A 23,893-nucleotide genomic window follows, 5' to 3' on the forward strand; every position below is an offset into this window, starting at 1 on the left:
TAGGTGTGCAGATCCGCCATTACCAAGTCAGTACTGCTGCAATGTGCTGCTCCGAGCACGGCTAGGATGCTCAGAGAGGCTGTACAGCCAAACGACAGGTAATTCAGCAGTGCAGGGTGACAGGTTTCCACCCCGTGTGCTTTCACCATCCTCCTTATGGCCCTACTAATTGCAAGCAAATAACGCAATCTGAAAATGCCATCAACTTCTGAAAAAGGGAAACATAGGCCCTTATTCTGATAGCCTCACTCCCCTGCATGTTTGCGCAGGGGAGCGATGGCGAGCAACTGCGCATTCACCGTTATGCGCATGTGCAGCCACTTGATGCAAGTGGGCATGGCGAACTGCTTGTTCGCATCTAGCAGTGTGGGCGATGGGCTGCACCCACGGGAAGCCCAGCGTTTTATGGGCATTTCCATAAAAATTTCCCTATGACGTGGGTGTGGGGGGCAGGCAGCTGACGTTAGCGGATGCCAGCTGCCCGCTCGCTTCCCGCACAGGGCGATCGTGGATGCGAGACACGAGAGAGGTGTCTTACATCTGCGAGCGCTGTAGAAATCATTTGATGGTCGCCGAACACTGAATGATTTCCTCCCTGCACCCAATCTGCGAATGGATGTTTATGCAAAACATCCATTCACAAGCGTGCAGGCAAACCCGGCGTGCGAGCGGTGTTTGGTGGACTCGCAGCTTTGCGAGTCAACCAGAATAAGGCCCATAATATAGATGATTACAATCACTGTCATAGGTATTTAATTGAAGTTGGTAGATAGAATTTTTTTTACACATTCCTTATTACCCTAACTACAATTCTGAAATATTTGGCAATTTACTCAGTTGTCAGTGTATTCATATGGTACATTTTTTGATAGAAAGTCATAACTCACATCTCTTTTGGTGTTACAGCCATACGCGCACGAACAAGATCCAGAGGATAGGTCAGTATGGAAGCTGTTGTACCCGCGAGAGCTCCTGCGACTAGGCGAGGGATGGGCGTCAAAGCACTGGAGGAAAGAAAATAAAAGCCACAATTTGATTTTCTAAATGTGCCTGTGATTTTGGGAAAAATGCCACTAAAATAAAAAGCTAAACACACAAATCGCAAGCACAAATTCCACAGATTAACACATATAGCTGTAGCTAAAGTAAATCACTACACTGAGGAATTACTTAATCTATAAACATTAAAGGGGCCTACACACAGGACGATTTGCTGAGTGTTCTGAGAAACACTAGATCGCTCAGCACACAGCGATGCATCAGCGCTGAGCGATCTGTCAGGGCTGTCGCTATGGCCCTACACATGGAGCGATGTAGGGGCATTTTCTAAGCAATCTAGTTAGAACGCTTATACCCCTTTCACACCAGAGACAAACCCGGGAATTAAATTCCAGGGACAAGCAGGGACATATCCGGGTTGGGACCCATTCACACATGCTTTTGAAGCAGGGACAACCCAGGTCGGCACCTTTCACACTGAACCCGGGATGACCATGCATTTCTATGAGAATAGCATTGAAAATGGCCTTTTTTAGGCTCACATTAGATTATGGATTATTAATAATTAAGACACAAAACATTTGTAGTGGTTCAGCCTTTGTTTACTTGTATAAAACAAATTAAAAGGCATATGAAAGCATCTTCCCCTCTAATGATTAATAGCTCTCTCACCTCCTCATTTGTCCAAGACATGGCACACATTGCAGGCTTTCAGGGGTTAAAATGAACTTCTGGCATCTATGGTGCCACAGAACATGCACAGTGTCTACCTGCACGCTGTATGCTGCCTCTGGGCGTGTCTGTGAGTGTCCACCACAACAGGAAGTTGCCCTGCTAGCAAATCAGCACTAGCAGAGGCAACACGGGAAGCAGGGACACCAGCCAGTAACCCTGAAAGGACCCGGGAGCAACCCTGCTACCTAGCAGGGTTGAATTGCCGGCAAATTAACCCGGGAATTTGTCCCTGGAACCTTTCACATCAGAGCTAGTCCCGGGTTGTTCCCGGACCCAACCCGGGAATTTAGGCTGGTGTGAAAGGGGTATTAGAAAATGCCCTGAAATTGTTCTGTATATAGGCCCCATTATAGTTTAGCAATGTGTTTTTCGAATTAAAAAGTTGGAGAGCAAATTAGTTTTATATTGCCAAGGCACATCTTCAGCATTCGCACCTGAAGAGAAAGAATATTTAATTGTATTGTTGTGCACCCTCTAATTATTGCCGCCCATAAAAACAACCTCATTTCTGCCACTTGTCCTCACATTAAAAAAAGAAAACACTTTGGTCGTCACATAAAAAAAAAAAAAAATACCAAGCACATGGTTCCCCACTTAAAAAAAACAAACAAAATATCCCCCCCTCTTAAAAAAAGAAACTCACAATCACGTTAGTATAATAGCTAGGATTAGAAGTCCTTATAATGAATGTCATCTTTGTGCATTCATTTCACAAATCATAAAATCAAACTTAGAAGTGCAAATCTGTGAACATACTCCATGAAGCACAAAGTGGGCACTGGGATCACCAAACTTACGCCATACTTTCTCCAAAGCTGGACAGAATACTTACTTTCCTTGGAAGCCATAATAGCTGCCAAGCTTCTTTTTGTATTGTTCATGAGCACAAAACTGTATGGCAGCATAGGGGATGACTCTCACCATAGTGGCAGAATTGCCTCTCCATAGACTTAAGAATCCATCGTTAAGGTATGTGCGGTAGATTAATTTGTAGGCTTCCTGACAGGGACAAAAAATGATTGCTTCTTAGAGAGCAAATTAATACTTAATCATTTTAATAAACCTAAATATAAAGGAAGATAAGCATCAAGCCCTGGAGAGAAAGCAAGCGCTGGACTAGAACACGGCCAAGAATCAGCTTCTAACGGTCGTGTATCTAGCACACTCTATGAAACGACAGAAGGTGATTGGTTACTTTGTTCAACTTCACTTTATCTCTAATGTTTGCTACATTTCCCCCTATTGAATAACATTACATACCTCATCATTTGGCTATCGATTTTAACCATATAAACAAATAGATAGCAAGTTAGTCAAAATCACACTGTTTGGCCACATCCAATCTTGATGCGAGGTATGGGTCATTGGGTTGACCACATTAAGGTCAACATACATTGGGTTGAACACTGAAGGTCGACATGCCTTAGGTCGACACAGACAAAAGGCGACAACAGTTTGGTCCACTAGTCAAAAGGTTGACGTGGGTTTTTCACATTTTTTGTCCCGAATGTTGACATGGACACTGTATCTGTGTACCTCGTCCCCTTGCTACGCTCAGCACACTATTATATTCTCCCTCCACTCCCTAGTGCAGGGCTGGGCAATTGCGGCCCTCCAGATGTTGAGGAACTACACATCCCAGGATGCTTTGCATTAGTTTTGCTATGTGGCCATGCTGAAACTGATGCAAGGCATGCTGGGATGTGTAGTTCCTCAACATCTGGAGGGCCGCAATTGCCCAGCCCTGCCCTAGTGGATAGTAGGGCATGGAATACTACCTGTCGGCACATGAAAAACCCATGTCAACCTTTTGACCCTGTCGACCTTTGTTTGTGTCAACCAAAGGCGTCGGCCTTCAGTGTTCAACCTTAATAGTGTCAACCTAACGACCTTATTCTGGCACTGCAGCGTTACGATAGTAAATGCACTGTGCAGCACAGTCTTTCTGCTATATTGTCAAACCCCACTTCGGTCCCACCCTCCCTGCCAGCCGATGCTGAAACCCCGCTGGGGCCAGACGACCACCGTATTGCACAGTGTGTACACACCTTTACTGCTGATATTTTAATTGTTGTTGTTGGCCTACAAAATTAAAAACACCTGGTTCTATGTAAAGAGCTCTGGTTTGACTACTACTGTACACCAAATAAGGGAAAATGTACCATAATAGTATGGGCTTCACATATAACATCTACACAAGCTCTGAATTTTAAAGAGGAATAATTATTTGGGCATCTCTGACTGGAGGTTTTCCAGACACAGTTGAGGCCCATACACACTGGGCGATTTTAAGCTGAAAGCAGCCCAGTTTTACTGTTTAAATTGCTTTTAGCTGGAAAGCCGTCCAGTGTGTACAGGCCAGCAGTGAGCGCTGATGCACACTCCCGCATCATCTCCAGCCACCACCGCTCATCTGCTGGTATTACCAGCAGATGAGTGATGTGGTGGATAGCTTTCCATAGCATCCTGCCATGGAAAGCTGTCCGCTCCTAGGAAAATCGCTTGGACAGGCGAAACACCTTGACAGATGGTCTGACCGAAGAATCAGAAATGATCCATGGGCATAAAATAAACCCAAATGTTATTGTTTAGTAAACTCACTAGATATTATCATATCGGGCAAAGGCAGCTACGTCCAGTGACAACGTTATAGAAGAATGGCATTTGGACATTATTTTAGGTTTAATTTAGTTTTCATTGTGTTTCTTGAAAATATGCAATGGTGCATATTCTATACCGATCAGGCTAATAAGGAATATAAATGCCCCAAATGTTCCCTTGGGCATCTAATATTTTATATGGCAGCACATTAATAATACTGTAGTGCAGGGGTTCCCAATCTTTTTCTAATAACGGCACCCTAGAGTATCAGAATTTTTCCAAGGCACCCCTAGGCCCCCAAAAATATATATCACATTAAGTAGATTGTGTTTATATGCGCTTCTTAGGTTCAGTTATGTGGTAAAGGACAGGATTTGGTTCTGATTGTACAAATTTTATGATTGGCAGCCACCAGCACTGGTTTTGTCCAGAAATAATTGATCATAAATAATTTGAATTGGTCCTGGACGACCAACCCGAGGCACCCCGGCAAGTGTCCCGAGGCACCCCAGGGAGCCTAGGCGCACAGTTTGGGAACCACTGCTGTAGTGGATGTAAAACATTCTGGCCTTACCTTAGCAGAAAATCTGTTTGAAGACACTGCATAAGACAAAAAGAAAGTCTATTGATAATATAGTAGTAACCACAGAAGTTCCAAAAGAGATTATGGATAAGATATAATACAGCTTTTATACAGCTTAAAATAAATAAAATCACACCATATGGCTTGTCACATACAATAGGGTGCGTTTTTTTTTTTAAACAAAAGCGTGCCTTTTTAAGTAAAGGTATATACTCATAATGCCACGCACCCCGCAGGTCGGTCCTCCTCAGGCTTCAGCCCATAGACATGTGAAGCATGGGGGGGGGGGCACCAAATAATTGGGGGTCCCCACTCCCCCAGGGACCCCATCCAGGCTGACCAGCCAGGGGAGCTTATGTTAAATGAAACCCCCCAGCTGTATCATCAACCTACCGGCTGTTGGAGCACGGTGCTGGACCCCTACACATGGAGCCACACTCATCTAGTCTGCTTATGACGTTTGGCCCGCCAACTCGCCAGAGATAACCCAGATAAATTGCATGGTATTTTTTTTTTTTTTAATTCAGTATTTTTTATATACAAATAGTGCCAATTGAATCGGACCCTTTGTGTCAGGCACTAATAGAAAATAATTTGTAGGGATACACAGGGTTCTTCTGTGTCTTTTAACCAATTGGCCAGTGCACTCTGTAAAGCTGGGTACACAGTAGACAATAATGTGTACCTAGGGACCTTGCTGGCGACGAGGTAGCTCTCGTTAGCGATCTTCTCCGTCTTCCTGCATGTTCAGTCATCAGACGACCCCATATAATTGTTAATGATATAGTGGGTTAGACATTAGATGATATGCACAAAAATATTGTTAATAATCAACATTAGTGTGCATATTGTTTATTTTATCATCTAATGTGTAAGCACTGCTGTAATTAAGTAGCTGAGATCATTGTACTACAGACTGTTGCCCAGAATAGTTAGATTAGGCTGAAAGGCCTACTTTCATGTTCTAACTTGTACATTTTAGTCATTAGTAATGTCTGTATATAAGAAAAAGTGATAACGGCATTCAGAACACAGAACTAAAGTCATCTGAAAATAAAAAAACTCCCTTTAAATGGTGTAGAAAGGTGTTAAAATTATGCTAATCCAAAGTAAACAACATGATTTTGTACGTTTGGCTATACCAATACATTAGAAGTATATAGCCCTGCATCCAGTATGCAAAGTTTTCACCCAGAACCGAAAATATTGCAATATCACATTATACTCTTTCCACAAAGCTTAAATACCTGGGGTCCAACGGTTCCCTGACCTTCTGCACCATGGCTCTCCTGGCTCCTGTGCATTCCTGCAGGCAATGTGTTGTCAGAAAGCAACGCGCTGCCTGTCACAAAAAGAGACGGTGTCAGCAGGAGTGAGGAGGGTGCAGCAGACATGGCAGGACGCGTCTTGTGAGCACAGAACCCAGATGAATAAACTTTGGGATGGGGTATAACTTGTGTTATTGCCTTAAGTAACTACCCCCTAAATAACTACATTTTACAATTTGAATGGATTCATTGTTTAATGGTGTACATTTAGCAGCAACAACTTTGACACCTCTATTTTCTCCCACTATCTTTATCAATTAAGCTTAAACATTTATTAATAATTCTTGAATTTCTTTTTATTTCATATCCAAATGTATACCTTATAATTAGACTATTTTCAACCACAGATTTATAAAATGGTTTTAGATGACTTTACGGCGGGGGACTTCCGTTTCCGCCCCCCATGGGAGCAGCAGCACTGTGCTGAGCTCCGTCTCTGCCCCAGCCTGCCAGCCCCGACACGCCGCCCCACAGCCGCCTCGCCACCCCAGCTGCCGCCTGGAGGGTCCCGCAGACTCCCCACTGCCACCAATGCACAGATACCTGGCGCAGGGAAGATCGCAGGAGCAGCGCCAGCACTCCGTTCCGCCGCGCGCCACATCCAAGATGGCCGCCGCCGGCGCACAGGGGACCAGTCAGCCTCGCCAAGCAGCCCTACAACTACAGAAAACTGTCAGCTCCCACCCAGAGGGACCTGCAGACCCCCCGCTGCCACTAATGAAAAAACAACTCACTCAGGGGAGCCCACAGACTCAGCTCCAGCCCTCCATTCCGCCGGGCGCCACATCCAAGATGGCCGCCGGCGCACCACAAGTCACACAGCAGATGCATGCTGTGACAGCACCAGCACAGCCCCAAGTAAGTGGCAGGGAGAACACTTTTACACCTCTCACCCAACCTGAGCTATTCACCCCCCCCTCATCTTCATCTCAGGGTCCTGCACTCTCTTATGCAGATATAGTCAGAGCCATACAAGACACTATTAACCCCATCCTGGATGCTCATGCTGCTAAGCTGCAGCAGTCAGTCCAAGACATAAAGTCACAGATGAAACAGATCTCCAAAAGGGTGACCACCAATGAGACTCACATGGGGGAAGCCTTTCAGGACATTTCTGCCCTAAAATCTTCCACTGAGCTGCTTCAGAAATCCTCATATGCCATGCAAAGCAAACTGGACGACCTGGAAAATCGTTCCAGGAGGAACAACCTCCGCATCATTGGGCTCCCAGAAACACTTAAAGGCCCTGACTTATATGCCTTTCTCCTGACAACCCTCCCCGACTTATTAAATGTAGCAGACGCCTGTACAGGCATGATAATTGAGAGAGCACACAGGCTCGGCCCTGCCCGTGATGGCCGTACCAACAGACCTCGTGCTGTGATATTTAAGTGCCTTAACTTTCAGCACAAAGAGGCCCTGTGGTTTGCATTTAGACAGAACCGATCCCTACAATGGAATGGAAACAAACTTCTGATATTTCAGGACTTTTCCGCAGAGGTCACGAGAGCGAGAAAAGAATTCTCGCCACTTTGCACCAGGCTAGTAAAAGACCAAGTGAAGTTTGCCCTGCTTTACCCCGCCAAGCTGCGTCTATTCTCAGGAAACTCTTTCACAGAATTCAGCACAGTACAGGATGCAGAGGCTTATTTACTTGACCAAGCTCAGGCTACCTTTTCCCCGGCGGGCCCTGATAACATGCAGGAGGACCCGGATTTGTAACTCTGGACGGACATCACTTATTTCTCACCACACTTATGTGTGGCAGATGCCCTGATACCTTTCTCCTTGCAGCGATACTTACCTATACGGCCATGCGGCCCTGCTGGACGTTCTCACACGGCCTGATACTCTCTGGATTCCGGGCCATAACCATAATCCGTTGCTAAAAGTTTGATTCAAGTTTGATATGCTGCATTGATCCTTGTTTGCTATGGCGCTTAGTTGATTACTAAGAATTGAATTTACTGTTTGGCGTGTTTTGAATGTTTACCCCGGTGCCCGGGAGGGGGATGGGGATCTGTATTGGTACCCCGCCCCCCCCCCCCCCCCTCCCCGTTGGCCCCGAAAAGTTAATATATATATATATATATATATATATAAGGCTGGGGCGAGCCTAATGCTATATGTTTGTGACTTGCTTCCCCCCAGGGGATGCGGTACCCAGCAGTCGCTTCTGCTGCTGGGACTCCGGAGGTCTTTCTTTGTATTTACTACTATACGTTCTATGTGGGATGCTGGGACGTCGGGGTTGGTCCACCTTATTCACTCAATGTTTGCTTTTTTCCAGTATAATGGTTGTGGTGGCCCTGCTCCCGGCCCCCCGGATTCTCCCATTCCCCCTGCTTACCCCTTGTCTCCCCCTCGTGTTTTTTCCCCTTGTCAGAGTTATATGTGTCACGAAGATTGTTAATCTCATTTGGAGGCACTGTATTTTATTGCTTGTTATTGTTGAGAAGAAGGAAATTTACCAATCACCACTGTTCCATGGAATGCTATGGCTGAACTAAAGATAGTAACCTTGAATGTGGGTGGCTTCCATGTCCCTTCTAAACGGAAAAAAACCCTGCTATATCTCCGCAAACTGCAGGCGGAGATAGTGTTTCTGCAGGAGACACACCTAACCCCTCAGGAGACTCTAAAATTAAACACCATGGGATGGGCGCTGCTGGCGGCGTCTCCCTATAATTCAAAATCTAGAGGGGTCGCTATCTTAACCAATAAAAACTCCCCAACGCAAATTCATAATACCATCACTGACCCAGAGGGTAGATGGGTACTCGTGGACGCCACCATACATTCAACAAGAGTCACAATGTGTAATGTATATGCCCCTAATGTATTTTCCAAAGTATTTTTTAGGAACCTGGTTACACTGCTGACGCCTTATTTAGACACCACAATCGTATTAGCAGGAGACTTCAACGTCGTGGCCTCCAATGTACTAGATAGGGACTCTGTGATCAGCTCTAGACGACCACCCCCCAGGCATGGTATCCAGTACCTGATGTCCAGCCTACATCTTACTGATGTTTGGAGAGCCCTCAACCCAGTGGAGCGTGAGTTCACATGCCTGTCTGCAGCCCACGGTACACTATCCCGCATAGATTATATTTTGCTCTCAACGCAGGCTTTTCCCCGGGTCCAGGATGCGGGGATTGAGACAATTACTGTGTCCGATCATGCCGCATGCTGGACCTCCCTGCGCTCCACTCAGGATAGAGGCTCCTATATAAACTGGAGGTTTCCTAGTCACTTAGCCAACTCAACCAAATTTAGATCCCTGCTTGAGTCCACTTGGATGGATTACAAGCATAACAATGTAACCGCATCAACTGACTCACCCCTCATGTATTGGCAAGCGTCTAAACCAGTGTTGCGGGGCACAATAATCTCCTATACCTCCCATCTCCGTAAGGAAAGAACTACACACTACTTGGAAGCACAGACCGCATTGACGGTGGCCTATCAGAACTACAAAACCTCACCTACTACCCCAAACAAATTAGCGTTCACCCAAGCCAAAACTATTTTTGATGCCCTTCTGACTAAACTCGAAAACAGATTGTCCTTCCAAACCCAAAGTAAATGCCATAGATTTGGTGGTAAATCTAACAGACTAATGTCCAACCTCCTGCAAGGCCAACACCCCCCCACCACGATCACCTCCCTGAGAGATGATGCTGGTACTCTCCTCCATAGAGGACGAGACATATCGGCCATACTCCATAGGTTTTATTCTAAACTATATGCCACTGCGCCCGTAGATCAGGATCGCAAAACCACCTTCTGGGCCACGACTAAACTTCCCACCTTGGATGCCGAACGTGCTACTTCACTAATGGCCGAAATCACTGAAGAGGAGGTGACTGGGGCGATTGGCCACCTCAAACCAGGAAAGGCACCAGGCCCTGATGGTTTGACGGGTGAATACTATAAATTACTTGCCCCCAAACTGGTCACCCCACTAACAACTATGTTTAACTCCCTCCTCAAAGGTACCCCCCAGCCCCCCTATTTTAACTCTGCACTCCTTACGCTTATCCTGAAACCGGGCCGAGATCCTACCCAGCCCTCATCCTATCGGCCTATATCACTCCTAAATACTGACTACAAAATTTACACTAAAATTCTTGCTGACAGACTTAAACTACTTCTCCCGGCAATTGTCCATAAAGATCAAACAGGCTTCATATGGGGCAGACACTCTGTTTTGAATGTCAGAAAACTCCTCACAGTTATGCAATGGCATCACTCATTAAGAACCCCCCCACCACAGGCGATTCTCTCCCTAGACGCCGAAAAGGCCTTTGACATGGTCTCCTGGGACCATCTCATCACCACACTCAGAAACTTCCAAATCCCAGAACCCTTTATTAATGCAATCATGAACCTCTACTCACAGTCTACCTCCCAAATCCTGGCCAACAGTTATCTGTCCCACCCCTTTAGCCTTCTACGAGGCACACGCCAGGGCTGTCCTCTCTACCCGTTACTTTTCGCCCTAGCACTAGAACCCTTAGCCGTAAAGCTGAGAGCCACCCCTTCGGTCTCGGGGATTAAAATAAGAGACAAAGAGGTCAAGCTGAGTATGTTTGCGGATGACATGCTCCTCTTCCTGTCAAACCCCCCCGAATCAGTCCCAGAGGCCATGACACTCATAGATCATTTTGGATCTTTTTCAGGGTTCAGGGTTAACTATGAAAAATCTCGTATCCTTCCCCTGGCCTGGCCCTCATCATACTCTGACTCTTTCCCTACGCTACGACAATTCGCTATCTGTACCTCACCAATGAAATACCTGGGCATTATGATTCCCCTACACCTTGACTCACTATACAACGTTAATTTTAAGCCTGTAATACAGACCATCTCGAAATTATTGGAAAGATGGCAGACTCTCCCTCTGTCCCTCTATGGACGTGTCACTGTGATAAAAAGTGTGATTTTTCCTAAACTATCCTACCTCCTACAAATGCTACCCCTAGCTCTCACTAAATTGGATCTCTCCCGCTATAACTCAATGGTCACCAAATTTATTTGGTCAGGAAAAAAACCAAGAATGCCCCTGGCCAGACTTTTTCTCCCCAAGGCAGAGGGAGGCTTTAGCTTACCCCAAGCCCAAAACTTTTCACAAGCTGCCCTTTTCCGATATGCTACAGATTGGCTCCTAAACAGATCTCTATACACTAACGAAAGCCTAGAACGCGCCTTTTTCCATCCATATGCCCCGTCGGCCTTACTTCATACCCCACGCAATAAACTTCCCAAGGATATAAGGGATAATCTCCTCTTCAGGGAAACCTATAAAATGTGGATTACTATCCACAAACGTTTCAATAGAAATCCAACTAATACTCCCCATGCTACCTTCTGGGGCAACCCAACTTTTAGCCTGGGACTAGATAACCCCCTGTTTTTGGAGTGGCGTCAGAAGGGCATCTCAGCTATCTGCAATGTCTTTGATCCAGGAGGAACGATTCTTTCTTTCACAGATCTTGCGGATAAATTCCAACTACCTCGGTCCCAATTCTTCATGTACCTACAAGCACGTCACTATGCTCAATCTTTACCTCCTCCTTTTGCCTCCACAATCACCTCAGACCCTATCCTAACATTGCTAGCCCCACATAATATTTTGGGATACAGGATTAGAAACCTATACCAGTCCTTGATAATGCTCCCAAGGGAAAAACTCCTACAAGCATTGGACTCCAAATGGCAAATTGATATCCCTTCCCTCCCTCCGACCCAATCATTGCTAAAGAAACTACCTACTACTCTCAAGCACCTACAATCTGCTTCCCTTCAGGAGACCCACCTAAAATTCCTAAATAGAGCCTATATATCACAGCAACAGAGGAGCCACTTTGTTCCTGGAGATCTGGGCCTGTGCCCAAAATGCAAAATAACCGGCGCCACTTTTTTCCATAATTTTTGGGAATGTGGTAAGATCAGGACTTTTTGGAGGAAGGTGATGGGTTTCCTGAATGCCTTATTTTCCTTGCAGCTCACATATGATCCCCTCCCCTTCCTCAATTTCAAGAATTGGAACCTTGGACCCCAAAAAAAAAAGCTACTCTCACTCCTCACCTTGATATTGGTCCAGGCTAAAAAATTAATTTTGACCCATTGGATCCATAAGTCGACTCCGTCACTCATGGAGTTGAAAAACTCACTTATTAAAATAATGTTTTATGAACGACAGGCATCACTCTGTGATATAGAAAAGGGTGTAATACGCTTCTATGCTAAGTGGGACTTCTACATTCAGTCACTTGATCCCACACTACAGGCATCCATTCAAAAAATCTTCGAAAACACCAATTGGTTTATGCTACGCCAGATTACGTAGAATTAATATATTACAGTAGGTATCTCCCAGTGAGTGCTGTATTGTCCCCCCGTCTGTCATTTACCCCCCCCCCTCCCACCTTCCCCCCTTTTTCCTTTTGATGCTATTCTTTCATTTTTTACTTTCCAAATATGTTTGTTATTGGTTTTACTATATCGCTACAGTGGGAGTCAGAAAACGACAGACTCTGCTGTGACCTAAGATCTTGAAGTGGGCTATTATACCAGACTTAGATATAATTCTCACTACGCATTCTTCCCCCCTTACTCCATCTGTAATCGGTCCCGATACCTCACAACTGGTGGGAACAGCATACCCCTGAGTCCCCTTTTTCACTTAGGACCTGTGGGCTCAGGTCAAGAGAAACTGTCTCTGACGAATATTATTTCATTTTTACCACCTTCTCTGATGGCATTGATTAGTAGCTATACTTAAATCCTATGTTGATATATACCTGTGATGTTTCAAACTGTGAAATGTATGATGGTCCAGATTAGGATTATGTTTAATAACTACAATTGACTCCTCTCTGTGCGATGATGTACTCTTTATTTGTTATGTCTGTTACATTATTGAAAAATGTTCAAATAAAATGTCTTTAAAAAAAAAAAAATGATGACTTTACGGCATTGCTTACTTAATAAATGATTGAACCACCTCAGTGCTGAGTACTTAGAAGTTTAACCAGAGTAATGTGATAATGGGTCCATCCAGCTTATTCTATGCGACCTCTGACTTCATTTCAGCAAAAACACATACCTTCTATTCTATTGGTTTATATTTAGAGACACATTATCTTGACTGACATCTACAAGGATAAAACCAAAATAATATTTTTTTTTTTTAAGTGCCTCAAGTATAACTTGGTTTTATAGGGCATGCTAAATCCACATTTTGATGGGGTGTATTCAATGTGGCCGGCAAGGTGGTTAAACGGCAGGGATCACCGAAAACAAAAACACCCGCGTCGGCCGCTCACCCTATTCAATGTGCCGGGGAAATCTTTGCTGTCAGAGGACGGCGATGATTACACAAACCGCGAGGCTTGCGGCTAATGCAGGGCACGAGCATTGCTGTTTTAGCTGCCGCATATGCTGTTTCCCCCGTCGCTCCAAAAACCTAGTGAGGGGGAAACCGGCTTGTGCAGGGGGTCAGTTGCATACTGACCCTGCGAGCTGTGGAAGCGAGCAGGCAGCACTGCTCGCTGAAAGCAATGAATACACCCTTATGAGTGTAGACAAAAGGGGGTGTATTCAATGGGCCGTGGACAGAACTGTGTAATTAGATTATTCTTTCAGGTAAAAAAGGAACATCAGAAACCTCTGAAATCTAGCTTATGTTACTGTCCAGAACCATCTACTAACACTTTTCACTATAAACCACAACAATGGTATGTAAAATACATTTTATAGATGCAGAGTGCTGGTTGGGCAGTTCTGTACAAGAGGAATTATCATGACTTCCAAGGACTACATTGATAGTTACCTTGGAATATGATTTTAGTTCTATCTAGTGGAGCAACCACTGTCTTGGCCACAGCTCCAGCCAGAGCTCCGGACATCAAGGAGTTGAGAACGACTTTGCCATTTTTATTTCCCTGAAAAAGAATATAAAGAGTTATAATAGAAGTATGGATATATTGTGGAGTGCGCTAATCAGCAGCTGCTGGCACAGGGTTGTCAGACCCTTAAAAACAAACGATTGGAAAATGGTACTTGTTTAGTTTCACGCCGGCAGCAACTCAGTCGCAGCAGCATCTGTGTCCCTTTGCACGGCACGCTTCGCTAGCCCCGTCAATAGGGGATGGACAGGTGTTATTTGCTGACACCATCCTCACCATCTTTGTGACCTGTCCATCCCTTATTGACATCCCTCATAAGAATATCTGGAACCATCCTTGTGGGATAGCTGCATTGTCCCTAATTTTCCAGCACAGAGGAAGATAGTCTGATTGGGAAGCCTCAGCCCTTGAAATTATAGGGCAAATAAGGACTACTGGGTCACCATACTCTGGACACAAACATCTACCAGGAAAATTGGATGGTAATATGAACATCTTTGTCAGCCTCTATTAATTGGAAACCATATGCTCCAATAGCCATGTGATATAGACGCTCCAATATGCTAAATATCCCTGAGATATAATTCGGTACTTATGTATTATCTGGGCTCCCATGTTAAATGCACCCCATTTTTTCATACCCCTACTATCCAACTACGCATGGAGTTGATCTTATATAGTGTGGCGAGCGCAGCGAGCCCCTGCGCTCGAAGCGTGGCGAGCGCAGCGAGCCCACGAGGGGCGGCGGTACGCGTCCTCCGACCTTTTCATACCCCTACTATCCACGTCGGCGTGGAGTTGATGTTATATAGTGTGGCGAGCGCAGCGAGCCACCGAGCCCGAAGCGTGGCGAGCGCAGCGAACCCCGCGAGGGGACGTGGATACCTGTAAAGCCCTGGTGGATAGTAGGGGTATGAAAAGGTCGGAGGACGCGTACCACGGGCTCGCTGCGCTCGCCACACTTCGGGTTGGCGTCAATAGTGGGGTGGCGTTAACAATGGGGGGGGGGACATTTGAAACATGAGGGGGGGTTTGGTATTAAAATGGGGGTTTTTGGGGCTTTTTACATTGAAATCAATGTAAAATCGGGTCTCAGGGACCATTTTACATTGATTCCAATGTAAAAATCGGGTCGATCGCATCGCATGCGATTTGGTTGGCATGCGATGCGATCGACCCGATTTTCCCGACGATGGATACAATCAAAATCGGTGGCACCGTGCTAGGAAACAAGTACCTTTTTTATTATGTATTTTTATTAATAAATAGTTTAATCATTTTTTGAGAACCGTCTTGTCTAATAATTGGTACAGCCAGCGCTGGCACATCTATATATTTTATAATAGAAGTATGTTTTTAAATGTACCATTTAACTGTTCTAATACTCACAACCGCCCATACTTTAGCTGCATTAATTACCATTCACCTAACATACTCTAAGTTCTTACCAATCATTTTACCTTTATACTTCACTTTTAGGGGTGTTATTCAGTAAGGATCTCAAATGGACAAAACCATGTGGAGCAGATGTAACATGCAGACAGAGTTACCGACTCTACCCAAGGTCGGAGAGGAAAAAGGTGCTCAAACACACAAGGTGCCAACATAACCTTTATTGAGAAGGCACCTATCACCAGGCTACAGTGTCACGATAAAATACCAAGTGACACCACCACCGTATAATTGTGAACAAAAGAAACACAATAAAGTGAAAAAATAAAACTGGCACATTTGATGTCAATTTCATCTAACGATATACTGTCCTATACCCCAACCCTAGTGTCCGAGAGTAAAGGCACATGAACTGCCAACTCTAATACTGCTATACAGCAACAACAGAACACAGTAACACGTCTACCAAACACTTTTAAACTATAACAACACACTTTCTTACTTCAAAAGTGCACAAGCACTTCACCTTATATGTATGTGTGACCTGTATGTCCAATTTTAACTTCTTATCCATTTCACAAAAAGCGGAGTGGACCCAGACCTGTAGTTCCATATAAAAGAACACAGATATCTGGCTCTTCTCTAAATATTTTAAAATAAACCAATTAATAAAGGTTAAGTCTTAAATGATGAAATAAAACATTCTTTTTGGTGTGCATCCACCGCGCAATTTTCTTCTCTTTCTCCTTTAAACCAGCTTTTGAGATCCTTACTGAATTACCCCTTTGTAAAAAGTGGTACTAGCACCTAAGCAACATATTTTGCAGTTTTCCCACAGCTACAGCTAGAAGCAATTTATTAATATAATGTATTATGTGGTAGTACAGCTTTAACCCCTTCCCGACATTTGACGTACATTTACGTCATGGTCGGGATGTACTTCCCGACACATGACGTAAATGTACGTCATGACTTTAAACTGTCACCGCGTCTATAGACGCAGTGACAGAGGGACGATGTCTGCTGTCCCTGACAGCAGACATCTTCCCTCATTGCCCAGGGGGGGCACCGATGCCCCCCCCCTCAGCGATCGCTGCGATTGGCTGTTCAAACGTGAACAGTTGTGACGTTGTCTGAAAAAACGCGAACATGAGACCCTTTGATGTCTTCTGCGAAGAATTTCACCGCCTGCCACACTGCTCTCAGCTCTCTGTGGTTGGAAGACAATTCCTTCTCTTGAAGTGACCACCTTCCTTGGCATGATATTCCCAAGCCATGTGCCCCCCAACCTGTGGCACTGGTATCTGTAGTTATTACTTCGAATCTTGGACTTTCTAGCGACAATCTTCTTTCTTTCAGCAGTTTGTACCCCCACCATGTCAGAGATTCTCTTACCGTGCCTGGAATTTTTATCATCTGATCTAGTGATGTGTGATTCCTGGAAAACCTTAGAAGGAACCATTGCAACGGCCTCATCCTTCATCTTGCCCAGGGAGTTACGTCTACCGCGGAGGCCATCATCCCCAGCAGACTCATTGCGGTTCTTAGGGATACACGAGGTTCGTTGCAAATGAGCGTAACCAACTGCTGGATCTTCTCGCACCTTCTTTCTGAAAGGGATATTTGAAATGAAACCGTGTCTACTAGGATGCCCAGGAATTGAATATTTTGCGAAGGAACGAGCCGACTCTTCTCCCAATTGACCAACCACCCGTGGTCCTGAAGAAACTTGGTGTAATCCCTTGCGACAATACTTTCCTCTTTGGACTGAGCTGCCATCAAGATGTTGTCTAAATACGCCCATATCATGATCTTCTGCTTTCTTAGCCTTTCTATTAGCACCACCAGAACCTTCGTGAAGACTCGAGGGGATGAAGTTAGGCCGAACGGCAGACATGTGAACTGGAAATGTCTTTCCTTTATGGCGAACCTCAGATACTTTCTGTCGCTTGGAGCAATGGGAATGTGAAAATACGAATCCTTAAAATCGATTGCTATTAGATAATCGTTTTTTTTGATACCCATCAAAATAGATTTGGTTGTTTCCATATGAAACCTCTTTTTTCTTAGACGGTCGTTTAGATTCCTTAAGTCGAGGATGGTTCTGAACCCGCCGGATACCTTGCTTATAACAAACAAGCGGGAGTAATATCCTAGTCCCTTTTCTACTTCTGGGACTTCTTCGACTGCGTTTGTGTCGATCAGAGCATGCAAGCTTAACTCTAAGACCTCCTTTTCTGTTTCTAGTAGAGGAACTATGGAACTCAAAAATTTCGCCAACCTTGGCTTTGAAAGAAACGCTAAATGGTAACCTTTGGTTACTATCTCTAAAACCCATCTGTCCCTGATGGTTTGTTCCCAGATATGAGCAAACTCTAAAGGCCCCCATACACTAGCTGATTTTGGTCAGATTTAGGCCAGATCAGTCGGATCTGGCCTAAATCGGACCAAAATCGGCTAGTTTTGATGTCCCCTCAGATCCGATGCGCGGTCCCGTGCGCATCGGATCTGCGTCGGGTGGTCGGACCTGCTGCACGTCCGACCACCCGACTTGGGACCTAGTGGGGCGGTGCGGCGGTGGAGGGAGCAGGGGGGGCTGGGGACGCTGCGAGGGACACAGGCGGCATAGAGCCGGGCGGGGGGAGCCGGGAGCTGTCAGCACTGAATAAAAAAAAAAAAAAAGCCCATACAATGAATGGGCGGCCTGTGATTGGCTGAGCGCTCTCTCAGCCAATCAGCAATTGGCTGAGAGAGCGCTCAGCCAATCACAGGCTGCCCATTCATTGTATACAGTAGGCTTTTTTTTCTAGCACTGACAGCTCCCGGCTCCCTCTGCCCGGCTCTATGCCGCCTGTGTCCCCCGCAGCGTCTGTGTCCCCCGCAGCGTCTGTGTTCCCGCAGCGTCCCCAGCCCCCCTGCTTGCACCAGCAGCCCCCCCCCCTGGGTTTTTTACATGTGATAAATCGAGACGATTTATCACATGTAAAAAATGGCACATCAAGTGCCAATCTAATCAAGCTCCCCCGGGGAGCAGCCGGGGAAGCTCAGGGGGAAGTCAGGGGCGACTTGTCCTAAGGACAAGTCGCCCTAGTGTATGGGGGCCTTAAGAGCCTTCCTGCTACTGGGATCTGCTCAATGGGATATCTGGCGTCACTGCTTCTGACTTGCGCTGGAACTTTCGCCTCTCTTCCTGATGGACTGGCAAAAAAATGCACGTGTTGTATCTGAGGTGTACCTGTCACGAAGTGGCCTACCAGGCCTGTATGATCTGGCTTGTCTGTATGACTGCCTACTGGAATAAGAAGGAAATCTGCCTCTCTTATCCTGAGGCAACCTCACAGATTTGCCTCCCGACATCCTCTGAATCATCTGATCGAGTTTACTTCTGAACAGAAAGGCACCTTCATATGGAAGCGTTGCTAGCTTATTCTTAGAATGAGAGTCTGCCGCCCACAATTTTAACCACAGGGCCCTTCTGGCCACTACGCCAGATGTCAGGGATTTGGCGGAAAAATGCAACACATCTAATGACGCCTCACAGACGTAATCCACCGCCAACTGGATTTGCGCCAGACTTTTGCTAATCTGGTTCTATCTTGCAGGCCATCTTGCAATGAGGCACACCAAATTCTTAATGCTCTAGAAAGAGATGCTATGGCCACTCCTGACTTCATAGAAACAGATGTTGATATATGTAACCGTTTTAACGCACTCTCTATTCTCTTCTCCATGGGGTCTCTTAAGGACGCACCGTCCTCCAACGGTATGGTTGTGCGAGTGGTGACTTCAGAGACAGCCGCATCTATTTTAGAGATGCCACACCATTTTAAAAAGTCCTCATCCTCAATAGGAAACATCCTATCAATCCTTTAAAAGGAACCAACTCGCTTGTCCACATTACTCCACTCTTTTGTTAAGATATCCTTAACAACTTTATGGACAGGGAAGCACCTGCCTTTTTTTGATCTGTCCTCAAATAAGGCATCCAACTCTTTCTTTTCTGGCTGTTTGTAATTCAGAGTCCTATAGAGGTTTTTTAATACCACTTCAACTAATTCCAGATTAAATAAACGCTCATCTTCGATGACTTCCCCTGACTCAGCAGTGGATCCACCTGAGGCGTTATCATCAGAACCGGCAATCACTGACCCGCAATCATCATCTCTGTCCAAGCTGGTTTGTGACCTAGACCTTTTACTACTAGTAAACTCCTTTTTAGTCACAAAGTTCTTTTCCCTCCACTCTCTAAGCTCAGAGATTTGAGAAGACACAGAAGCAGCCTCTTTCTTCTTGAGACAATCTTTACACAACACATCTTCACCAATAAATGATTTGTCACATGCCAGAAAAATTTTATCCACTTTCTTTTTAATAGTTTTCTTTTTGGCAATTACAGGCACACTAAAAAAGAGAGAATAAACAGACTAACTAACTTTTTTCTAACCTCAGCAAAAGTAAAGAACCAGTCCTCAAAGAGGACTTACCTGGGCAGCGGTACATTAGGTTTGGGAGAGGCATCCTCCATGATGTGCAGCGCTTTCAGAATCCACTTCAAATGTTAATAAGCAGCAGCGCCTGTTACACCGGCCAGGCGCTATAAATACCGGCACTTCCGGTAATTGGAACGCACACGGCCTGCTGTGGAACGCAGACCGCGTGCCGGCGCCGGAAATGCGCGTCACTTCCCTCCGGCTCTACTACACGGAGTAGCTACAAAACCACCGCCGGGAACAGTGACCACGCCGGACATGCTGCCTCTGCCTCTCCCTACTGCCCCGGACAAACACCACGTGCATCTCAGCCAGCACCGCTAAACGGCCATGCATCCCTGGTGAGTCCTGCATACAGAACACTCGGGCACAAGTTCCACCCGTTCTGCCATACCTTCCTTTCAGGGTAAGGCACCGCCAATCCCCATAACACTCAGGAAGCAGGGGAATGATCCACGCCTCTGGCCAGGATCAATGTTTAGGGTTAAGGCACTGCCATCCCCATGCTGCCAGGTCACCGCATAGCATGCTTACCTACTCTAACTAACTTAACTACCTGTTTACAGATAGAGGAGACAGGAAAAAAGACTATGGTCAGGAGGGAGGTGCTCAGTTATATAGGATATGGAAGAGGAGGAGTTGGATCCTAGGGGGAAAAAACTACCTGTCTAATTGGGAGAGAGAGAGGGATGAACCCAATGTAATGGCTGCCATGAAGTATGAAGGAGAAAGATAACTGATCATACATTATATTAGTGTCAGAAGCGGTACAAATATAGGTCCACTGTACAACTTTGGTGTAAAACAAGAAATCAAGAATAAAAGATGGGCAAACACATACATAACACACATGCACGTAGATACATTTTGTATTTGTGTCATGTGCACTCTGACAGCTAATGGGCCCCATACATCAGCAATTAATTGTGACAATCCTGAGATCTGGAGAGGATTGCCACAATTAATTTTAGATGTGTGGGCTCCCCCTTTTGGCAATCCCAATAAAAAATGAATAGGGATCGCCAATCGATTGCTTAATCAGATTGTTAAACATGCTTAATAATCTGTTATTATCTGCTGATCTTTTACATATGTGTGGGCATTCCCAATTAGTCTTCTTCTATTTATTTACATTATGAACAGTTGAAATGACGATCGATTGGGCAATTTCCAGATATGAAGATGCAATCTTTAGATGGAAAAATAAGCCGATCACTGAAATAAATCTGTAATGTGTGGGCAAGTCAAATAGATTGTAGAATCCATTTATCTGCCCAAAAAAAATAAAAAATCACTGGATCTGGAAATCCATTAATTGTGATTGCTGATGTATGGGGCCCATTACATGTTCCTTACCTCAGACACCACAGCAGAGGGCAGTACAGTGTGCGCGCCATTCTTCTTCAGACCCACTTGGTTTTCCTTAATACCATTCTCCATACCACGGATTCTTCACCAAGTTAAAAAGAAAAACTTTTTCACGTCTCCTACAGATAAATAATCTAGATCAGGGAAACAAAGAAAGACATTTCTGAAAATATCTTTTTAGGCCTTTGCTTTGCAGTTCAAAAACAAAAGCAAATATCTGCTTGACTGCTATGGGTTACAGTACCCTTTTTTGACAACTTTCATCCTCACCCTATGTAGGCCTATTTTGCCCTCGTTTTCGAATGACCACTCCCCATATATTGTAAACTCTCCCAAGTAGGGCACTTTGTAGCTTCATGTCCAATTCCACCTCATGTTTGAATTTATTGTGCCTACTGGACAATGTATAGAAGACTTTATGTACCTTGCCTATTACAACTTATATACAGGTTTAGTATCCCATATCCGAATATCGAAAAACCGAAATATTCAAAAAAACATGGTTGTGTTCAGAGTATTTCAGTTTTTTTTTTATTGTTTGTGTCCCCGACCCGTCCCCCCCGCCATGCCCTTTTTTGATACTTACCATGTCCCCTGGCGGGCTTCAGGATCCTCTTCAGCAGCCTCTCCGGGCCCAGGGGTGTATTTCGTGACTGCGCCGGTGACATCACCAGCGCGCCTGCAAACTCGCGCAATGCACCCCTGGGATCGCTGAAGAGGATCTGGTAGGCCGCCGTGAAACCATCGGAGCATCACCAGGTGACTAGGTAGGAGGGTTAATAAAAGAAGAAATAAAATATTCCAAAAACCCGGAAAAATCCCTTATCCGAAATGCTTGTGGTCCCGAGCATTTTGGATAAGGGATACTCTGTATTATACTATATCATTATATTTGTACTTCACCTTTTTTGTTATTCTATTTATGTTTTTGGAAAGTTTTCCATTTGGTATTTGCACGATTTATTTATTTATTTTGGACTGTGTTGCAGTACTATGCCCTATTTCCTCCACTGCTGGATGTTGTCACACCTTCTACACAAACAATAAGCACAGGAATATTAAAGAGAAGTGCTGTAATGACCTCTATGAGCATTCTACTTCGGGCACATGCAAATCATGTGCACAATGGTGTTTCTCCAGATTGCTGGAGTGTCAGAGTGAGAAAAGGCAAGGGGGAAGGAAAGACAGCATGAAGGCTGGAATATTGGCAGCTGCAGTCAAAAATTTATTTTGAGATCTACTAAACCCTTAAGCCGAGAGTAGTACAGTTACTGCAGGAACACGGGGGTGCTTGAGCCTTACCAAGTCAATAAATAACATGCATATACAAATTAAGATTAAAAAGCAAACATATACACAAATTGTTATACATAAATATTGGAAACGCTTCGGGTTTATGTTTAAAATGGGGGAGGCGTGGGGGTGCATTTAACATTGTAAGCCCCCATTAGGGTGCTTATACAATTAAACATTGTATACGGGGCTTATACAATTTTTAATCGCATCGCAGTGCATTGGGTGTATGCCATGTGATGCGATTATATGTTTTGCGACCACATATCGTGGGCGCCGTGCTAGTACACAAGTACCGTAGCCGCAAATAGATACTGCAGCTCCTAAGCCTAGGACCCACTTTTAGAAGATGGGCGGGATACAAAGGTTGCACCAGGCAGCGTCCCAGCAATTCGTTGCCTGAAGTGTCTCTCCAGCCAATTGCAGCCTGGAGTGTCTCCCTGCCCTCTGGGTCTTGAGCAGCACCTCAGCATCCTACATGGTGCGCTCTTCATACCTTCCCCACCAGCAACTGTGTTGCTCTCCCAACTGTAGCAGCAAAGGTGGAGGTGGGCAATGGTGTCCCAGACACCACCTTTGTAGTGGTGTCGCAGCAGGAAGGAGGAGGTAAATTCTGTGCCAAATACTGCCTGCCTTTAACCCATAATTGCCCCAGTAGTGCCACAACTGCTATCTACTGTACATATAGGGGGGGGGGGAATTAGTCCTAGACTGCACACTCTAGCTCAGGCAACCTGTGGCTCTCCAGCTGTTTTGAAACTACAAGCCCCAGCATGCCATGCCATAGTTTTAGCACTCCCTAACAGCAACACTGTGGCAAGGCATGCTGGGACTTGTAGTTAGTTTTGCAACAGCTGTAGAGCCACAGGACTTTTACTGCCACACACAGAATGATAGAGTGCAGTTGCACTATGCAAACATTACTAACCAGAATTGTAATACATTTTGCAGAGAGGATAAAAGTTCAAGTCTGGGGTGTGGGACAGCCCCAAAGCAGTCCAACCAAAACAACCCCAAGGCATCATAATAGTGAGAAATAGCAAGTAAAGTGACTATGCGGTACAAGTGTGAGAGATAATATATGTGAAAAGGGTAAAATAAAATAAGACTAATAGAGTGTTACGTAGTGCTCAATTAAGTGTTACATTGTGCAGCCCTGAAGCAGGCCAGCCAATCAAATCAGGGGGC

The 23,893-nt window shown here is 45.1% G+C and overlaps 1 protein-coding gene across 1 annotated transcript in view; it reads right to left on the reverse strand.

The window, feature by feature from the left end:
* Positions 1-23,893, reverse strand: part of SLC25A42 (solute carrier family 25 member 42) — a 50,995-nt gene that overhangs the window by 17,345 nt on the left and 9,757 nt on the right. Inside the window, exons 2-6 of the mRNA XM_083180479.1 lie at positions 21,401-21,546; positions 14,087-14,198; positions 4,910-4,935; positions 2,567-2,733; positions 888-1,004 (exon numbers count right to left, since the gene is read on the reverse strand). Coding sequence (XP_083036605.1) covers positions 888-1,004; positions 2,567-2,733; positions 4,910-4,935; positions 14,087-14,198; positions 21,401-21,484 — 506 coding nt within the window. The 5' untranslated portion in view covers positions 21,485-21,546. The remainder of the gene's footprint in view (positions 1-887; positions 1,005-2,566; positions 2,734-4,909; positions 4,936-14,086; positions 14,199-21,400; positions 21,547-23,893) is intronic.

This window comes from Crinia signifera, chromosome 1 (assembly GCF_055691185.1).
Source record: "Crinia signifera chromosome 1, ASM5569118v1, whole genome shotgun sequence".
Lineage (NCBI taxonomy): Eukaryota > Metazoa > Chordata > Amphibia > Anura > Myobatrachidae > Crinia > Crinia signifera.